We start from the raw sequence: 19,330 nt of genomic DNA, 5'->3' as shown, positions 1-19,330 counted from the left end.
GCAAAATTAGATAATAATTAGAAAGGTAACACTGTAATTTAATCATATAAATGGAGAGAATATGGAATAAATGTGTTAAAGCTGGGAGTAAGTTTTTAAATGAATGAAAAGAAAATAGGTATCTGCTTCCCCTCTGACTTGGATGTCACTCAAGGCAAAAGCAGTTCTCAGTTGTTTGAACCACAGCCTGAATTCAAGCTTACTATTATGGCAATTACTAAAATATGAAAATATGAAATAGCTCAGAGTCTCAGCTTTGTTTCCTTCTCATCAGTCATATTAAATTGTTACTAAGGTTGATCTGTCATATGTCCATTTTTTAAAAAAATTAAAGCTACCCTCCTTGAGCAGCAACCATTTCTTTGCAGACAAGCAGGAAATTAAATGTTAGAATCAGTGCTTTCAAAACACCCATGTCACATTATTAAATTTCTTTAAACAAAACAATAGCTAAGGCAGTGATATCAAGACCATCAGATAAAGCCTTTTTAACTGATGTTAACTTTAGGGCTTTCTCACAGCAAAGTAATTATTAAAATAGAGTGATATTATACAGACAAAGCCAGGCTGGAGACTGGACTTAAATGGCAGCATTGAAGCTGCAATTCTCATTGCTTCTCAGTGGGCCCTTTAGCCACAAGGCCAACCTATGCCAACACATTTTTCTCTTTTATGTCTTGTTCAGAAGTGGTGGGATTGCTCGACTGGGGCCTGTGATTAGGAAAGATGTGGATGAAGACAATCAACTAAAAGCCAATACATATAAAACAAAGATCTGTGCTATAAGCAAATGCACTGTCGTTTGCTCATAAATGAGTTTGGGGTAAGTAGTGAAGTGTTCTACTTTGCTGATGATACCAATTTATTCAGGAAACTAAAAAAAAAAAAAAATGCATTGTGAAAAGCCCCCTAACCAATCTCTCTAAACTGGTTGGATGGGCAATAAATGGCAAATGCAGTTACATATAAGTAAGTTTAACTTAACTATCATGGGGCAAAAACCCCTCACTTCGCATAGATGCTGATGGAGTCTGAGCTGGCAGTGGCTGACCAGGGATGGTATCTCGAGGACATACGTACTAGATAACCCAAGGAGAATATCTAACCTGTGTACAGCAGCTGTAAAGAAACAAACTCCATATTAGAGATACTTAGGAAAAGGAGCAATATAGTGATGCCCTTCTATAAATCTATGTATTTATAAAGTAGCTCTTACAACCTGTTTTCTCCTCACAAAATACAGCTGCAAGAGCCTTGATATGAACCAAGAATGTGGTACAAGGACAGAAGGGTATAATCCTTTCCTTCTGTTCCATTTTTCCACCAAGAATCAGCCGACAACACTATTTAACCCTGAATGTCTTATTAGCATCTTAAGGGGCAAATGTGTGTGTCAGAAGCACATTTTTGGCAGAAAAGGCAAGTGGGCCTTCTGGCTGCCTTTAACAAAGAAGTTGTAACTGTAAACACACACTTTGAAGTGTACATTTGCCATAATGTGGTTTGGCCATCGGACAAAAGAGCAACTTGCCAAAATAGAAATAAAGTATTTACAGTCTATGATGGACCTCATAAATATACAACAGAGGCCACATATTCTTAAATATGCCATTTCATTGAGAAACACTGATCATTTTTATCAATTAAAGTGGTAGGTAGTGTTTGAGTGGCAGGTGGTGTTTGAGGGGCCTAAATAGGTAGTGTTTAGGCCCCTCAAAAGTGTGAAAACTTGCTATGAATAACTTGTCCCATTGATTTTGATGGGAACTAAACAACTTGCTCTGAATCCAACCCAGTATATCCCATTTGTTACTTTCAAAAGAACTGAACTATCTTAAGGCTTAGTTTAAAATCCTGCATTTCAACTTACTTTTATTTTAAAAGGATTGCCACTAGATGGCTCCTATGAATATAATTTTAGCAATATCATAGCAGCAATTTAACAGTTAAGAAAATGGTGTGACTATGGCTCATACATCTCTCCCACACATACAGTGTATGAAAGCCACTTTGGGAATAAACGCAGATTCTTTTAACTTTGTACATGACTTGTTGTCATGGGCCAGCGGTGGTGAACCTATGGCACGTGTGCTACAGAGGGCACGCAGAGCCTTCTCTGTCGGCATGTAAGCCAAGTTGCCCCAGCATTGCCCCAGCAGCCGAGCATTGGATAACCGTGCACATAGGGGCCATGCGCACTCTCGGAAAGGAGTAGTGGTGCCAGGTGATGACGTCATGAGCCGCGACTCATCCGAGCTTTAGCATAGCCGGTCAGTGTGCTGTCAAGGATATATACATATACATACACACACACACACATATATATGCTTGCACTGGCTATGGGTTGGTTTTTCTAAACTAAAACCTCAGTATTCAGGTTTTATTGCAGTGTTGGCACTTTGCGATAAATGAGTGGGTTTCAGGTTGCTGTTTCGGCACTCCACCTCTAAAAGGTTCACCATCACTGGGTTAGGGTTAGAAAAATGAGGTGTCCTGGTATGGTTTTGATGGTTGAAATGTGTTTAGAAAGAGCAGAAATGATGAGCTGTGCAGAAAAAGCTAAAGGAAAGCTTTTTCAATAGTGCATTATTTTCTATGGAACTTTCACTCTATATAAGGGTTAGAGGAGTGCACCAGGGTAGGGTTATGGCACTGGTGCCACGCAGAGCCCTCTCTGTTGGCACACGAGTCAAGTCGCCCCAGCATTGCCCCAGCAGCCAAGCATCAGATAACAGCGTACATAGGAGCTATGCGCATGCTGAGAAAGGAGTAGCAGTTCCAGGCGATGACGTCATGAGCTGCAACTCATCAGCTGCAACTCGTCCAAGCTTTCATATGGCCGGTCAGTGCGCTGCCAAGGATATATATATATTTGCTTGCACTGGCTATGAATTGTTTTTTCTAAACTAAAACCTCCATTTTTTCCAGGTTTGATTGCAGTGTTGGCACTTTGCGACAGATAAGTGGGCTTTGGGTTGCAGTTTGGGCACTTAGACTCTAAAAGGGTCACCATCACTGCCCTAGGTTATTCACGATAACACACATTGATAATGAATGCCCATCTACTCCTTCCAATACAGCTGATAGTGCATTAGTCTTTTCTACTTTCTTCTCCTGATATATCCATGGACCTAAAATCAACAAATCAGTAACAGAATATCATTTTTATTTTAAATTCATCTAGAAATATGCCATCATTGCATAAAGTATATTAAATATTCTACATGTCTGTACAGCTCACATGCTAATATAGTTTAAATGGTATTGTTATTTAAAGACATCTGCCACAATTCAAAAGTGATGTGCATGCAGAAAAAGCTGCATTACAATCAGACCTCTGCCTTGCTGATCTGTCTGTAACACGCCCCACCCCTATACCGACATGCTGCTCCTCAGTTCTTAAACGTATTAGTTCTTGAAACAATTGAAACAGAAACAGCAAATATGGTACAGTTCTCTCCATGGGAATGCCTCATTCTCCTCTCAATCTTACCCTCGTAACAACCCTGTGAGGTTGGCCTGAGAGTCTGTGACTGGCCCAAAGTCACCCAGTGAGCTCCATGGCTGAGTGGGGTCTAGAACCCAGATCCCACACTCTTGATTATGCTAACACTTGCTTTCATGCTTTCTATGCAACTAGGCATTCATTAATACTTGTATTTCCCAATTCTCCTATTCATTTTTCCTGAGTTTCCATTTTAATGCTAATTCCACCAGTGCTTAAATTGCTTTATACACTCAACATGAATTCCCTATATTCTTATCCTGTTGAATACTTCTTCTTCCTTTTAAGTGTTCAGTCTTCCTTCACACTTGTCTGCCAATACTTCCTTGCCCTTACTACCCTACACCATCCACTAATGTAAAACTAGCTAGCATACGAAATTTAATGCTTCCCAGCATCCACAAATGAACAGGGCAAAGCTAATATTTTGCTACAATTTTCTCCATCAAATTCCTAACATCAGAGTGCTTCATAAAGTGGCATGCACTGGTCCACTTTATCAACAATATTTCAACATGGTGACAGAAATGCAGCCTGTATGTCACAAATACTTTATCCACAGCTCCACTGTCCACTTCAGCTCTTATTCCTTATTCTCCCTTCAATACTTGGTGATAGTGACCAAGGTTCTAATTCATTGGTTCCAGTACAAAACTCAGCAATTCATAGTGCATGCAATCAGCCTGAGACAAGCAATATGAATTCTTCCCAGCTCTGATTGCACTCTGAGCCAAAGAAGAATTCCCTCCCTCCTTCTCTAGTACTCCCCGGAATGCTGCTATGCTGCCAAGGAAGGGACTGTAATTTTCCCAGAGCACCGGATCCTAAGTTCCTGATACCTGGAATAAAATTGCTATGATAGTCTTCAGGGGTTCTTCTCTTGCTATCACCACCCACAATGATGCAACAAGAGCCTTCTCCACAGAAATTCCCCCATTAGTAGAATATTCTTCCCAGGAAGATCCAGCTGGAATCTTTTTGTATATATTTAGACTTTGTATACAGTTAGATCAGTTTAAGACCTTCCTTTTAAAGCAATCCTTAATTTGATTAATTTATTGCTGACTCTTCAATATTTCTCATGTTTAACACTGTATTTTTGTTACTTCACTGCTGCTGTTTGGTTTTAATCACCCCAAGGGCATTTGCCAGTTGGACAATCTACAAAAATAATATACAAATAACCCCGCATTACATCTGCATCACTAACTAGGGCCTGTTTTGCTCTGCTTATGCTCTCCATACACGCCAGAAAACACAAAGGAGATGGAGAACCTTAGGCAGCATCTTGAAAGAAAAAAACAGTCCAAGATCCAAAGAGACAAGAACAGGAAAAGCAGAGTGTTCTTGCAGAAAAACTGAGCTATTTCTTTAAAAAACACCAAAATTGTGATAAATGCAATCTCCAGGGAGGCTTGCCTGGTACAAGATTTGCCATATATCAGGTGAAAACCTTTCCATTTGCCCAGGTCTTCCAGAGTGTTGCCACTGGTGGCTTTAATTGGTTTTATATTGGTTCTTCTCTAGATTCCTGCTGCTTTTCAGTATTACTCTGTTTGCCATTGGTTTTATTATAGTGTAACCTGTCCTGGGTGTTTTAAATTGATAGGTTGCTTTGAAATAAATAATAAAATAAAGAAGCAAGAGGCACCTAAGTTCTTTATTTTCAGTATCACATTCTCCCCACTAAAGAATGATTTGGCCTGCAAGGCTAGATAGATGAAGCAATTGTCAAATCCACATGTGAAAGAGGTTAGGTAACAACCTCAGGAAAGGAATATCCTTTCTTACTGTTGGAAAAGCACACATTTACCAACCACGGCATACTTCTATTATATCTAAGAACCTGTTAAATGCATCCTGCTGCCAAATTGACTCTTGGTGATTTCCTAGTAAATAGCACTGCACTGCAGGCTTTCATTGATTTTCTAGTATACAGAGCTGAACCAAACTCTGGAATGCCTTGTTCATTTTTACAAATGAGTTAAATTGAAGATGCTGATATAGCTAATTAAAATCAGCATTCTCTTGGGCTGAAAGGGATATAACCGGATGAACTGGTAATTTTCCTATATATTTTCTGCTCCCATTTGAAACGTTTTTATCTTTGTTCTCACTTCAGCCAGTGACAACCAAAACCGTGAAAAATCATATGCTGCTTCCTTCTTCTTCACTAGAACAAGCGGCATCTGAAGCCATGTCATTACTTCTGTTACTCAAAATAGTAAAGAAATTGCATCATTATACCCCCAAAAGATAAATGTGGGTACTACAGTGTGGGAAGTCCAGTTATCCAGAACTTTACCCAGTGTCTAACTCCAATATAGGGGCACTGAGATCTCTCTCTAGATATACTCCCATCTTATTCTATGCTAGCTTTAGATCTAGGCTGCCAAGGGCAGGGGGATGGGGAGGAAAGATATACTTGCTTTTTCATTAACCAGATGAAGAGCCTGCCTTGTCTTCCTCCAAGGAGCAACAAGAATTTGGCAACTGAAGACCTTCCCATGTCCTAAGCACTTATCATTCAACTCTGACATCCTAACAACTGCACCTAACACAGATTCCACTCGTTGATTAGGGTTATATATCTGGAGATAGCCTTCCACTATAATTTGTGCTCTCTGCTTGCTGTTAGGGTGATGCATTAGAAGGCTTAATTATCAAGGTTTTAATAAGAGCACCCATTTTGTTTCTTCCTGCTGTATCCTGCTGATTTTTTTAAACCTCTGTTTATATACCATGACTGGACATGTCTAAACCTTTTAAGGCACTTTTATGAAAAGAAAATACCTTGCAGTTAGACATTTAAAAAAACAGCTGCAGACCATGAGATACAGTGGGGGAAATTGGCACACAGTGCAGTAGCGCAAGACATCTAAGCAGTTTCACAAACCTTAATGTTCTGGCACTTCACCTCAAGTGCCCTGTTGGACTGCTTGTTAAGGTGCAGGGAACTCACCTACCCCAAACCTCAAACTGTAGAGGGCAAGGGGATTTTTATCTCCACCTCTTTATTCTGCTTGGGAGCGGGCGACACTGGGCTGAGGGACATGCTCTCAGACTGCACATCCTTAACCCTATAGACGCACACCTTTCCAGGACAAATTAAGATGTCAAGTGCTCTTTGCAGCTGAAAGAGCCCCAAGGGAAGGGGCTCAATCAGAATTTGACAAAGTGCTTTTCCTTCAAACTTACTAACTGCTTCTTAGAAATCTTTCAGTTTCATAGAAACATAGAAACAGAGCGAGTCAGAAGGGGTCTCCCGGGTCATCTAGTTTGACTCCCAGCTCCAGTCAGCTCCGCTCATGACATGCCCATCATGTGCATGTCCAGCCTATCTTTGAACACCCTCACTGATGGGGCCTCAACGACCTCTTGTGGAAGCCCATTCCACACCCTCGGGGTCCTAACTGTCAGGAAGTGTTTCCTGGCATCTAAATGGAATCTTGGTTCCCAGAGCTTTGCTCCATTGGAGAGCATCCTGCCTTCCTCTGCAGGGGAGAACAGGTCTCTACCCATCTCCGTGTGACATCCCCTCACATACCTGTATGTCACCAACATATCCCCTCTGAGTCTCCTCTTCTCCAGGCTGAAGAGACCCAGTTCCCTCAGTCTCACCTCATACCCCACCCCCTGCAAACCAGCCACCAACCTTGTGGCCCTACACTGCACTGACTAACCTGGCTATATCCTTACTCTAATGAGGAGCCCAAAACTGAGCACAATACTCCAGTTGTGGGCGCACCAGAGTCATATAGAGTGGTAGTAATACCTCTCTTGATCTAGAAGCCACACTTCTGCAACCAAGGGTGGCGTTCGCCCTCTTGACCACTGCATCACACTGCTGACTCATGTTTAGCCTGCAGTCAACCAGTACACCGAGGTCCCTTTCACAAGTACTGCTCTCCAGCCACTTGTCACCTAACCTGTACACCTATTCCTATGCCCCAAGTGCGAGACCTTGCACTTATCCACACTGAACGCCAACCTGTTGTCTCCTGCCCACTTCCATAGTCTGTCCAGATCCTTTTGGATCTGGAGTACCTGCTCCTCAGCTGTGGCCACTGCTCCAGTTTTAGTATCGTCTGCAAATTTGATCAGCAGACTGTTCACCCCTTCTTTCATGTCATTTATGAAAAGATTAAACAGGATCGGCCCCTGGACAGAGCCCTGGGGGACCCTGCTTGTCACTGGCTGCCATCCCGATGATTCCCCACTAATAGTTACCCTCTGCTTTCGGTCAGTCAACCATGCCCTAATCCACCGGACAGTACTTTGGTGTATCCCAAAACTCCTCAGTTTCTCAAACAGGATATCATGGGACACTTTGTCAAAGGCCTTGCTGAAATCCAGGTAAACCACATCCACTGCATCCCCTCCATCTAGCCATCTCAAAACCTTGTCATAGAATTCCACAAGGTTTGTCTGGCAGGACCTGTTTTTGCGGAAGCCGCGTTGTGTGGCTGCCAGCCTCCCTTCCCTATCTAGCGTCACCAAATCTCTCTCTATTATGAGCCTTTCCATGGTTTTTCCTACAATGGAGATAAGGCTAACTGGTCTGTAATTCCCCATGGGTCTTCTACTACCGTTTTTGAAAATTGGGACCACTGATGCCACCCTCCAGCCCTCTGGAACTTCACCCATTCTCCATGAGGTCTCAAAAATGGAGGCCAGTGGGCATGAGAGAACCCGTGCCAACTCTCTAAGCACTCTCGGGTGTAACCTGTCAGGGCCTGGCGCCTTTGTAATGTCCAATGCCCTGAGGAGCCCCTTGACTTCTAGGGGGGTGACTCTAATCTGTGCCCCTAAGTCCCCGGCCTCATCTAAGCTCCTATGCAGATCTCTCCCATCCAGCTTTGGGGAGAACACAGAAGCAAAATAGTCATTTAGCATCTGTGCCTGTTCCCTCATATCAGTTTCAAATATTTATAAACATGAATCAACACACCCTGAAACATTCATGGGTGGGGCAGGGATGCATACCCCACAATACCTCTTAATCACCCACTCTAGGTTATTGTAAACAATAAAAGGGACTGAAGAAGATAAACCCATATTTTTCTTCAACTAACAGTTTTCAGTATTACATGGCATTGGAGGTCAAAATGTTTGCTCAGTCCTCATTGATTGATTCATGGAAGGTTGTTTTGCTTTATTTTGCTTTAATTTACAACCTTTTTCAGACCTAGGGATTCCCTTTATATAGAAAATCCTACCTGAGCCTAGAGGAAGGCTCATTCTGTACCAAGTTCAGTATTAAGAAATTGTTACAATGTTTTCCTGTATATACTATGACTTAAACCTGTACCTGTGTGCATACTTAATTACACAGAAAGTTTGGCAGAATAATTGCTACGTATTAACATGTACCCATTAACATGTAGCCCCAACAAATGCTCCTGCCTTCCTTGTCCCACTACAGCCCACCCCCATGCCCCATCACACGCCATTCCAGGAAGTTTCTTGACTCTCAGGAGCAAATAGTGAGGGGGTGCAGGAAGGGCATCTCCTTCTTCAAACAAGTCCCTGTCTTCTATCTAGGGATGTGTGAGGAATCTACCCATCCCAATGTCTGAGTTCCTGATGAGTGCACCCAGCACTCATGGGGCGCTTGCCACTAATCAAGCTGCACTCCTCCCTGGAGCCAGGAACAGCCACTGCGTGGGAAGCTGCAACTGCCATGGAAGAAAGACTGACTCATGAGGGGCCTGCCGGGAAAGCAGCCTGCCCGCGACCGCTGTGCAAGCAGTGTCCCTCTTCCGCACTAGCCGCTGCAGCTATTGCAGAACAAAGCTGCTGGTTGGGCAACCAGGACTCCACAAACGTTTATAGATTTCTTCTTGGCATGGTTTGCTTTTGGAAGACTGGGCTGATCACAAGAGGAAGCCCGTGAATGCTCTATTCCAATGAGGTATGTCCCAGCCTTACATCTATCTGTGGATCTAGCCCTTTGAAGCTTTGTATTTTACCTTTCCATATAATTGGATTTCTAAAGTAGATGTGCAAATTTAATATAAAATATACCATTAAAATAATAAAATGCCGATATAGAGGGCACTTCCCCTAAGATATCAGAAGATATCAGTAAAGGACCAAATAATTATTGGTTAGAACTATGTATCTAGAATAGCAATAATGGCTTTACACTATTCAAAAAGTACAAGAATCAAATAGAAACATACCACTTTTATTTCCATTCTCTTCATCCTGCAGAGGAAAATCATAAAAATCCAAAGTCATTGCATAAAAACAAAAGACCTCTTCAAAGCATTCATGGCTAAGTTTTTGAAAACGATTTTTCTCAAAATGTTCTGGGTACTGCTTAGGAAGCAATGAAGTGGCCTGGTTTCTAGAGATAGCTGGTAATTTCAAGGTTTGAAAAAAATACAAATCTTCTTAATGAGTTCTCCACAAAGTTAGTTTACATTCTCAGTAATGACTTACAGATGAAATGAAGGAATCAGGAAAAAATATTATAAACATGATCTGCTACTGAAGTCCTCCTGGCTAAAGTTCACAGTTCAGAGGAGCAACGGAAGGAATATAGGAAGCTGCTGTATGCAGAGCGAGCTCCTTGGTCCAGTCAGCAGTGACTCTCCAGAGTTTCATACAGGAGCCTTTCCCAGCCCTAACTGGAGATACCTGAGATTGAACTGGGGGCCTTAATATGCAAAGTGTGTGCTGTAGCACGGAGTTAAGGTTCTTTCTCATCCATATTTACTATTAACTTTCCTTTCAATCACTTAATATACCACTTCCATATGTACTAGGAACTACACAAAGATCGACCTAATTTTTGTTATGTTTCAAAACATGACCATGTTCACATTTGAGTGGCTTGATATTAATGTTTACAAGTACTACTGAAACACTGTTCAGCAGCTGAACAATAAAACTAACAGAGTGATTCTTGCTTCAATAAAGTCTGAGATCTACAATCTGTACAATGAGGCAAACCATAACTGAGCCTGAGCAGTCTTACTTAATTAGTTGCTATTATTACTATTATAGTTCACAATGATGGGGGATTTAAAACTCTAGCTAGCAAAAGAATTAGACCCTTCACAGAATAGCAATCCAACAGGCCAAATCTATGCAAGATTACTCAGAACTAAGTCCCACTGTTTTTAATGAGGCTTGCCTCCAACTTAGGTTGCATAAAGCCAAAAGATGAGAAGAAAGGTTTGGGTAAATCCATTGCTAAGCTGGAATAGGTTGAACACTCGTACATCTCACATGCTTGCTATTACCAGTGGCTGCTTTCTAAAGTTTGATCCATTCTTCAATACACTCACCTTAAAGGAAAACTGAATAGCAGACTCTGGGGGGTAAACAATGAAATGCCTTAAGGTGAAGCCAAAGCCCTGTGTTGTTCTTCGTAAAACTACCGTTTTGGGACCAGGCCAAGAGAACGTTTCTTCATCCTCTGATGGAGATATAGCTTCACTTTGTTCCTTCGCATCTTTATTTTTGGACACCTAATGATAGAAAAAAAATGCCAGTTTAACTTCTTTAATTTCATGCTTTTCACAAAGTTGTTAAAAGCAGTTTCATTAGTGTGGACGAATCTGTATTTTTAAAAATTGCATTATTTCATTTATTTCAACTAATCAGTGCAACAATGTATCAACTGCTGCTTGAAATCTACAAAGCCACCTTATACCAAAAGGTCTGAAGAGCCTCTGTATCATACAGAACCTTGGCCTCTTCTTCAGTGAACCCAAACACAAACACTCTCACTTTCTTTGCGAACTCAGTGTTACATGATTGAAGATGACAAAGTCTAGACAGGACCACATCATGGACATGCCCAGCCTCAAAATGGGGTGGCTGACCCGTGCCAGGTAGGGGACAACATATATTTTTGGGTACTGCTGCTGCCTGAAGACATTGCTTGTGCTTTGGGGAAGCAGTGTCCATCACTCCACCAACTTGGACTTTCCTGGTCTTCAGGCAGCACCACCTAATTTTTGTGCACCCATCACTCCTGACAGAAAGACCAATGAATGAGGGGGGACTGCTGGTTTGGCAAGGTGATTTGAGAGCCTTCAGCATGCAGCTACAGCACAATTTCTAATCTTCCTCTTTACTTCAAACCCAGGTAGATGGCAAGAAATGCTATGCAATTGCATGAATAATCCCAGCTTCAAAGTTGGGGGAAGGCTGATGATTTGTCACACTTTCCAGAAGGCAATGTCACAATCACCATGGCAAGCACATATTTGAACCTAGCATTATTTTACTTATTGGCAAGTGGAGATATTCTTTATACTGCTGCAACTGTTACATTTTCTCCTAATATTTTGCTCTGAACTGTTTTTAGGAACTCAAGCACTGTGCATCACACTTCAGTACAAAAAGTTAAATACTCCTGATATTACTTTTGGAATTTGCTGTCAATTATGCAGCAGATTATATAACAATCAAATATATAGCATATGATATATATCATCAAATGATATAATACACACAAGACTAGCCTCCACCCTTTTGATTCGCTATGATCTGAAAGCAACTGTCATTTGGAGGGCAGCTGAGCTACCAGATTTTTCTTTTTTACCTCATAACCTCTCTGCCTTTCCTCTCCTGCCAACTCCCTTCCCTTCAGGAATCTGGCAACATTGCAATGAAAGGCCTATTCACTAAGCGGCTCACAAACAACACTGAAAGGATCCAATATACAAACAGAAAAGAAAACCCTAAATAAGAATGCTACTTTACATATTATTTAACGGAATAAACCAGAATTAACATAGCAAATAGCCATTTAGTCTGTCCAGCTACTGGATTTGTGGGTTTAATCCTGTGTTGCTGAAACCAAGCTGCATGCTTTGAGCTTTGAGTTCATTCCTAGAAAGTTACCTTTCCCTACAACTGCAGCAGATTAATACAGCTTCTTCTGAATTTGAAATATCAAATTGGCACAGTGAATAAGCCTGGTCTTCCATGAATTATCTAATCCTTAAAAAAAAGAATTTAAGTCAGTCTTCCCCAGCCTGGTGGTCTTCACATGTTTTGGACTAAGAATCCCAGGTTTATTTACTATGCTTGCCAAAAACTGAAGTACAAAAGATCTGAAGGCCTCCACATTGGGAAGGGCTGATCTAGATGAACAAACACTACATCATGAGCTCTGTAAGTTAATTATGCAATAAGTGAAGAATAGAGAGGGATGGCTCAGACAATTTCCAGCCATTGTCAATTTCACACATATTAACTCATTCCCTGCCATACTAGAAAATGCATTTAAATACAGAAAATGAAAAATTACATTAAAACTTAACACATTTGACATGAAATAGCACTTTTATGCAATTTTCCCATAAAATACGTATTTTACTGCATATTTCAGTTGGAAATACCACTGCAAAATCTGAAATGCATGAGCATTTCAACTCATACATTAATGCAGAAAGTGTGAATTAAGACTATTTGCTTGAAAATGCAGACAGAACAAAATTCTCTAACAACCCTAGCAAATAAGCACAGACATATCTCGTTTTAATGTGCTTCACTTTATTGTGCTTCACAGATACTGTGTTTTTTACAGATTGATGGTCTGTGACAACCCTATGTTGAGCAAGTCAATCAGCACCATTTTTGCAACAGCATTTGCTCACATCAAGTGTCTGTGTCACATCTTGGTAATTCCCACAATTTTTCAAACTTTTGCACTATCTTATTTGTTATAGTGATCTGTGATCAGTGATCTTTGATATTACTATAATAATTGTACTGGGGTGGCATGAACTACAGCCATATAAGATGATTGCAATCTCATTATTAAAAAAAAACAGATATGGGGTTGCTTCTTATGGATGAGCAAAAAAAGCGGTTTCTTGAGATGGAACCTCCTCCTGGTGAAAATGCTGTGAAGATTATTGAAATGACAACAAAGGGTTTAGAATACCACATAAATTTAGATGATAAAGCAGCAGCAGGGTTTGGGAGGACTGACTCCAATTTTGAAAGAAGCTCTACTCTGAGCAAAATGCTATGAAATAGCATTGCATGTGACCGAGAAATCTTTCTTGAAAGGAAGAGTCAATTGATGCAGTCAACTTCATTGCTGGCTTATTTTAAGAAATGGCCACAGCCACTCCACCCTTCAGCAACCACCACCCTGCTCAGTCAGCAGCCATCAACATCGAGGCAAGACCCTTCACCAGGAAAAAGACTGCTACTCTCTGAAGGCTCCGATGATGGTTAGCCATTTTTTAGCAATGAAGTATTTTTAATTAAGGTATAGACATTCTTTTTAGACATAATGATATTGCACACTTAATAGATTACACTATACGGTAAACATAACTTTTATATGCACTGCGAAACCAAACAAATTGTGTGACTAGCTTTATTGTGATATTTGCTTTATTGTGCTTGTCTGGAACTGAACCCACAATACGAGTATGCCTGCAATTTCTTTCATAATCAATGAAAGCCTGAAACATAGGGCACAGATTTTACAGACATCTATAGCTCAATTCTTATTCCTATTCCTTTAATTTTATTACAGTCATTGACAGAATGAACACAGTGACATCAACCAACCATTAAGCCAGTGTCACATCAGTCCTAAGAACAAATGCTATGAAAAGAGACACCTTCAAACAAGATACAGTTTTGAGTACCAACAGCGCTAGCTTATCCATGAATACTCAAGAGTAGGTATCACTGAATCCAATGGGACAGATCCAGAATTAGTCATGCTCCAGAGTAGACCCACTGAGATCAACAGGCTGCAGGCTGAGATGGCAATTGTTCCTAGCTATGTGCTTAATTTGCTCAGCTTCTGAATCACCTCTTGCTCCCTCAACAATTGCTTCATTGTTGGGGATGAGGGAAAGTACCTTTTCTACCCAAATTATGGAATTCTTTCCCCAGAGGGTTGTGGATAGCCACCCCTCCCCCCCATTGTGCACTTCAGTGGGACTGAGAAGTGTAATGTTTCACTGTTTGTTTTTAGTTTTTTCTTTGCTTTTTCTTCTTCTTTGTTCTCTGCATATATAGATATTGGTTTGTTATTCTTCCATCTTAGCTAGTATAAACTGCTTTGTTTATATTGCCTAGAAAGGCAAGATGTATATTTTAATACAAACTATTAATTTATCAGCTTATATAAATGAACAGATTTTGTTAGTTGTCTTTTTATACTTCATAGTTTTTGCTTTCATTTCCAATTTAAACTTAAAGAAGTTTTTGTTGAAGGGCAATAGAGAAATGGTGCAAGCAAGCAAAATATAGAGTAAATATTTATTTTGCTACAAATATAGTTATTGCTGGGAAGCTAATATGTGCATTTCCTTTGCAAAATGTGTGCTTCTTCCTTATAATGGAACATTCCATTTTTTTCTTATTCAAAGATTTCCTTATTTTAAAAAGTGCTGCATATGAAGCAAACCCTAGATTCTTTCTCAAACAGATTTGTGGTTCTAAGGATTAGGCTGAGATTGCAAAATGGAACTAGAAATTTTACCTTGGATTATTCATTCTGTTGCTTCCCCAGATAGCTAGAGACCAAAAACAATTTAAATCAGAAAAAAAAAGGGGGTTATAATGGTTTCCACATGGACTATTTCACTCAACTGGCATGAATGATCACATACACTCTACAATTTACCCAAGGTTATGTACGGAGAGGAACTGAATGTAAGAATTCTACTGACTGTGGACCCAATCCAACAATTGTTGAAATTACCTGGAACTGTACCAAGCCTAAAGGGGCATTCCCTTAAAATAGGAGACTGGGGCTTCAATATGCTGAGTACTATGCAAACACAGCAAAACTACCATGCTCAGGCATTCATGTACCTTAACTCTCATATTCTGAAAACAATCTTCCATTACTAAGATGTAATTACACAGCACACATCTTTCACACACTTGCCAGTGGGAAAGTCTCAGGCAACTATCACTCACTACATGTGTCTACAGGGACTGCAACATTTATATTATTTCCAACTGCATGCTAACTGCTTGTTTGCTTACTGCTATATCATACTAACACAGACCATCTCTGTGACACAAAACAGCAACCCTGCATTCAAACAGTATAATGATGGGAAAAGCAAGTTTCTGCATGCAACTGAAAAAGTATGAATTATTAGTGACTGGGAACAGTAATGAAATCTGCAGCATCAGCACTGGAACAAAGACCAAAGGAGATAAAAATAAAAATATAATACCTCAGACACACTACGCTGCCAGAGCCAGGCCAAAGCTGAAGAACTTTAGTTAGAGTCAAGTAGAAGTTTCCTCTCCCTTCAACTATGACTTTCTGTAATTGACTATTCAAGCACAATTCTGTCACAATGCTAACAATATGCCATTCATAAAGGTGTACAACCAAATGGAATTGCCAATTTGGGGTTCTGAGAAGGAAAAAGATCACACTTTATTTGCAACAGTATAGTACTCAAAGGAAAGTAGTGGAGGAGTTACTGAATTCTGTAGAGATCTGTATAGAATCACTGTTTTCTTTGGAGTCTTCTTAAAGACTGCAGCTTTGCTATATCAAAAACTCACAGTTATATAGTATCTTTCTGGGTCTTGTTTTACAGTCTGGTTATCTTGTTCTGTTGGAATTTATGTGTTAGGGTTTTGACATATGGAAGGAATGATGTGGAGCCTACATTCAGAGCATTTGGTGAAGAGGAAACTTAAATATCTAAGGGCTATTTTTTCACTGGTCTTATCCAGGCTGGGGAAAGCTGCTGTAAACTACTTTCAGGACACTTATGAAAAGGAGTACAGGATTAAATTAAAAAAATAACTTGGGTCCTAAAAGGTAGTTCTTAATTAAAAGATGGCTCTAGAAATTTCATAACCATGATGGAATATGATCTATTTATTGTAAGAGAAAGTTCTTGCCTCGTGAAACCACCAACACACCTTGCTGTTGGAATAAAAAATGTGAGAACCCAACTTAGGTAACCTTTTAAGATAATGTTTAAATTTACTGTATGCTTTATTTTTATCTGTTATGGTAAACTGCTCAACAAGCTTTGGCTATTGGGTGGCATAGATATTAAATATGTATAAAGTAGCTGCATTATCAGACTACTAGCTATCACATAAACAATATACTTGCAATACTAAATTTTCCACTTTTGACTTCTGCTTCTCTTACAGCATTGTTATTCCCAGTCATTTTATCAGTATTTCACTAAGGAAAGGTCACCCAATTAAGACACATAGCTGTTCCTATCATATAACACAGTTTAAATAGCATCTTAAAAATCATGGGTGAGCAAATTCTGTCTCCAATTTTCTCATGGCTAGTGTTCCCAACCTCATGAAATGTGAGAAAATCCAGATTCTGAGCTTAGGGAATCATCCTCACAATTGCCATGTGCCTCTCCAAAGTATTCAAGAGCATGTGGCATCAAAATAATTGGAAACACATCACAACTATCAGAACACTCACCAGGAGCAGCAGGCCAGGGTTGGTCTCCAAGTCTGAAAAGCAGGAGCCCATCAGATCAGTATTATTATAGGCCGCTGTAATCCAAACCAGGCCCAAGCAACAAGACCAGGGCTGAGTGCAACCCTGAGAGCCCACTGGACTGGGGACCCTTCTTTCTGAAGTGGAACCTCCAGAATCCAATATGTCCAGAACCTGCACATCCCCAGGAACTAGCTGCCTCCACACCAGGATGCACACCCACATATCAGGTCACCAAAAAGCCTGACACTGAGAAGTCTGGAGGAGAGTCAAAAAGGAAGCAGCTTTTTGTTTCTCAAGGATAAGCGGTCTCAAGTTCAGTCCATCTCAAGACTGTATGGAGCAAGTTGTTCACCTGGAGCTCTCCATGGTGCTGCAACTACTAACTTTCCTTGTCTTCTCATGCCCCATGGGCTTCTAGTCAAGTCAGAAAAGGACAACATGGACTCCTCCTGAATTTACAGCTATGAAAGAGGATGATGACTCACACCTGAACTCTTATAATGTCTTTGAAACACTTCCAAGCACTTAAAAAACTCAAAATGACATCAGACACAAAACAGGCCAAGTTCTGAAGACCCCTTTTAAAACATATTAGATTCATGATGTCTCAGTGACTATAAGCCATGAAAAACTGGCTTGTATATTCTATTAAAATATTTATTTCTTTTTTTAAAAAATCCACAGTGACTGGTGACACAAACAGCTAAAAGCAAATCACAGCAAAAGGACAAAGAACAAAATCCATAATGCTCAGCAAATTTCATATCATCATCAGAAACCATGATATTCCTTTTTTAATAAACCACTTAACTATGAGGCAGGAAAGAGAAAAGTGATGGAGGCAGTCAGTCAGGCACCCCAAGAATGTCACTTTAAAGTAAAGACACTACAACTCAGACGGTCCTATTTCTAATGCTCAGTTGCCAAATGTCCAACAACATGGGACATATAGCAAGAACATCAATGCTGATGTGTATGTTCATGAGAAGAGGCAAATTATTAATGTATCTTGCTCCTAAAACATTTAGGGCTTTAGAACTAGCACCTTGATTTGAACCCAGAAACAAACATGTAACCAATGAAAGTAGAACAAAAATGGAGGCTTATGCTTCATTTAGCTCACTCCAGTTAATATTCCAGCAGTGACATTTTGAACTAATGGAAATTCCAATCACTTTTCAAAGGCATCTCCATATACATTACATTATAAAGAATTCAACCAGGATATTAAGCACTTACAACTCTGGGCAAGGTACATTTATTCCAGAAAATGAAGCAGCCAGTTTGGTCAAATGAACAGCAAGCCATTACCAGCTCCTGAACATTCAGGAACTATCAGAATACCCCTAACACTACAAACCTGACCTCATAAGTGAGAGTACAATCCCACTGGAAACAGTGGATCTAGTTTACAACTGCAATTCTCAACACATTTACTAGGGAGTAAACATCACTGAACACAGTGGGGCTTTAAAAATACATCAAAATGCAAAAATGTGATGTCAGTGAATTAGCCCTCCATATTCAGATGTAGTATCCCACTGAAAATCAAATGCAAGCAACATGAAAAGGGAAACAACCATTCCATCACACCCACTTTCTGAGTTTCCAAGAGTGGCCCCTACTGGAGATGGAAAGCTTGGAACAGATGGAATGATCTAGCCTTATGTCTAGTTTCAGAATCTATTCTCACTTTCAAAATTGACTCCTTTCCTTTGATAAAATAAGACACTGTGTTCCTAAAGTGTGACTTGGAATACTGCAATTCTAATTTTCATATAGTATTGTCCTCTGGTTTTGTTTTGTTTTCTTTTTTTGAAACAGAAATTTCCTCCCTCTCCATGTTTACTGTCTACTATTTCATATGAAAAAGGCCAAAACAACAATGCTAAATTCTATACAAATAGGGCTTAATGAAAAAGTGGAGCTGGTTATTCAACAACAAAAGCTCAAGGAACTGTGCATCCATAATTATGTTTTTATACCTTTTCCATTTAAACTATGCAAGAGTGGACTCAAATTGCAACCAGTATATGTGTGTAATTTTCAATAGCCAGGTGATAAAAAATGAATACATAAACATATACTTCTCATTTAAGATAGCATTGTTGTAATCTATTTCCAGAAATTTGGAGAAGGGATGAGGAGGAGAGCAATATAATAATTATCATTTACATTTCTATACCACATTTAGCCAATTGTCAGGGGAATTTACAAGAAGACAGATATTCAAGTATGCAGACCTGAAGACAAAAAGTAAAATGAGAATTCATCCTTTATTTCCATTGATTGAATTAATCAAAACCTTTACCAATTCCACTTATAATAAGTAAGCAATTACAAAGACAGTGTAACAGATTTTTTACCAATTTATC

At 39.9% G+C, this 19,330-nt stretch overlaps 1 protein-coding gene across 2 annotated transcripts in view; it reads right to left on the bottom strand.

Moving 5' to 3' along the window:
• Nucleotides 1-19,330, bottom strand: part of ARHGAP21 (Rho GTPase activating protein 21) — a 129,079-nt gene that overhangs the window by 63,095 nt on the left and 46,654 nt on the right. For both annotated transcript variants that reach the window (XM_044425208.1, XM_044425210.1), the window contains exons 2-3: nucleotides 10,804-10,986; nucleotides 9,691-9,715 (exon numbers count right to left, since the gene is read on the bottom strand). In XM_044425208.1, the coding sequence (XP_044281143.1) occupies nucleotides 9,691-9,715; nucleotides 10,804-10,986 (208 nt within the window). The remainder of the gene's footprint in view (nucleotides 1-9,690; nucleotides 9,716-10,803; nucleotides 10,987-19,330) is intronic.

Source organism: Varanus komodoensis, unplaced genomic scaffold (assembly GCF_004798865.1).
Source record: "Varanus komodoensis strain SLA01 unplaced genomic scaffold, ASM479886v1 scaffold15, whole genome shotgun sequence".
In the NCBI taxonomy this organism is placed as follows: domain Eukaryota; kingdom Metazoa; phylum Chordata; class Lepidosauria; order Squamata; family Varanidae; genus Varanus; species Varanus komodoensis.
Note: the sequence above shows the minus strand (reverse complement) of the source record. Positions and strands in the feature narration are given on the sequence as shown.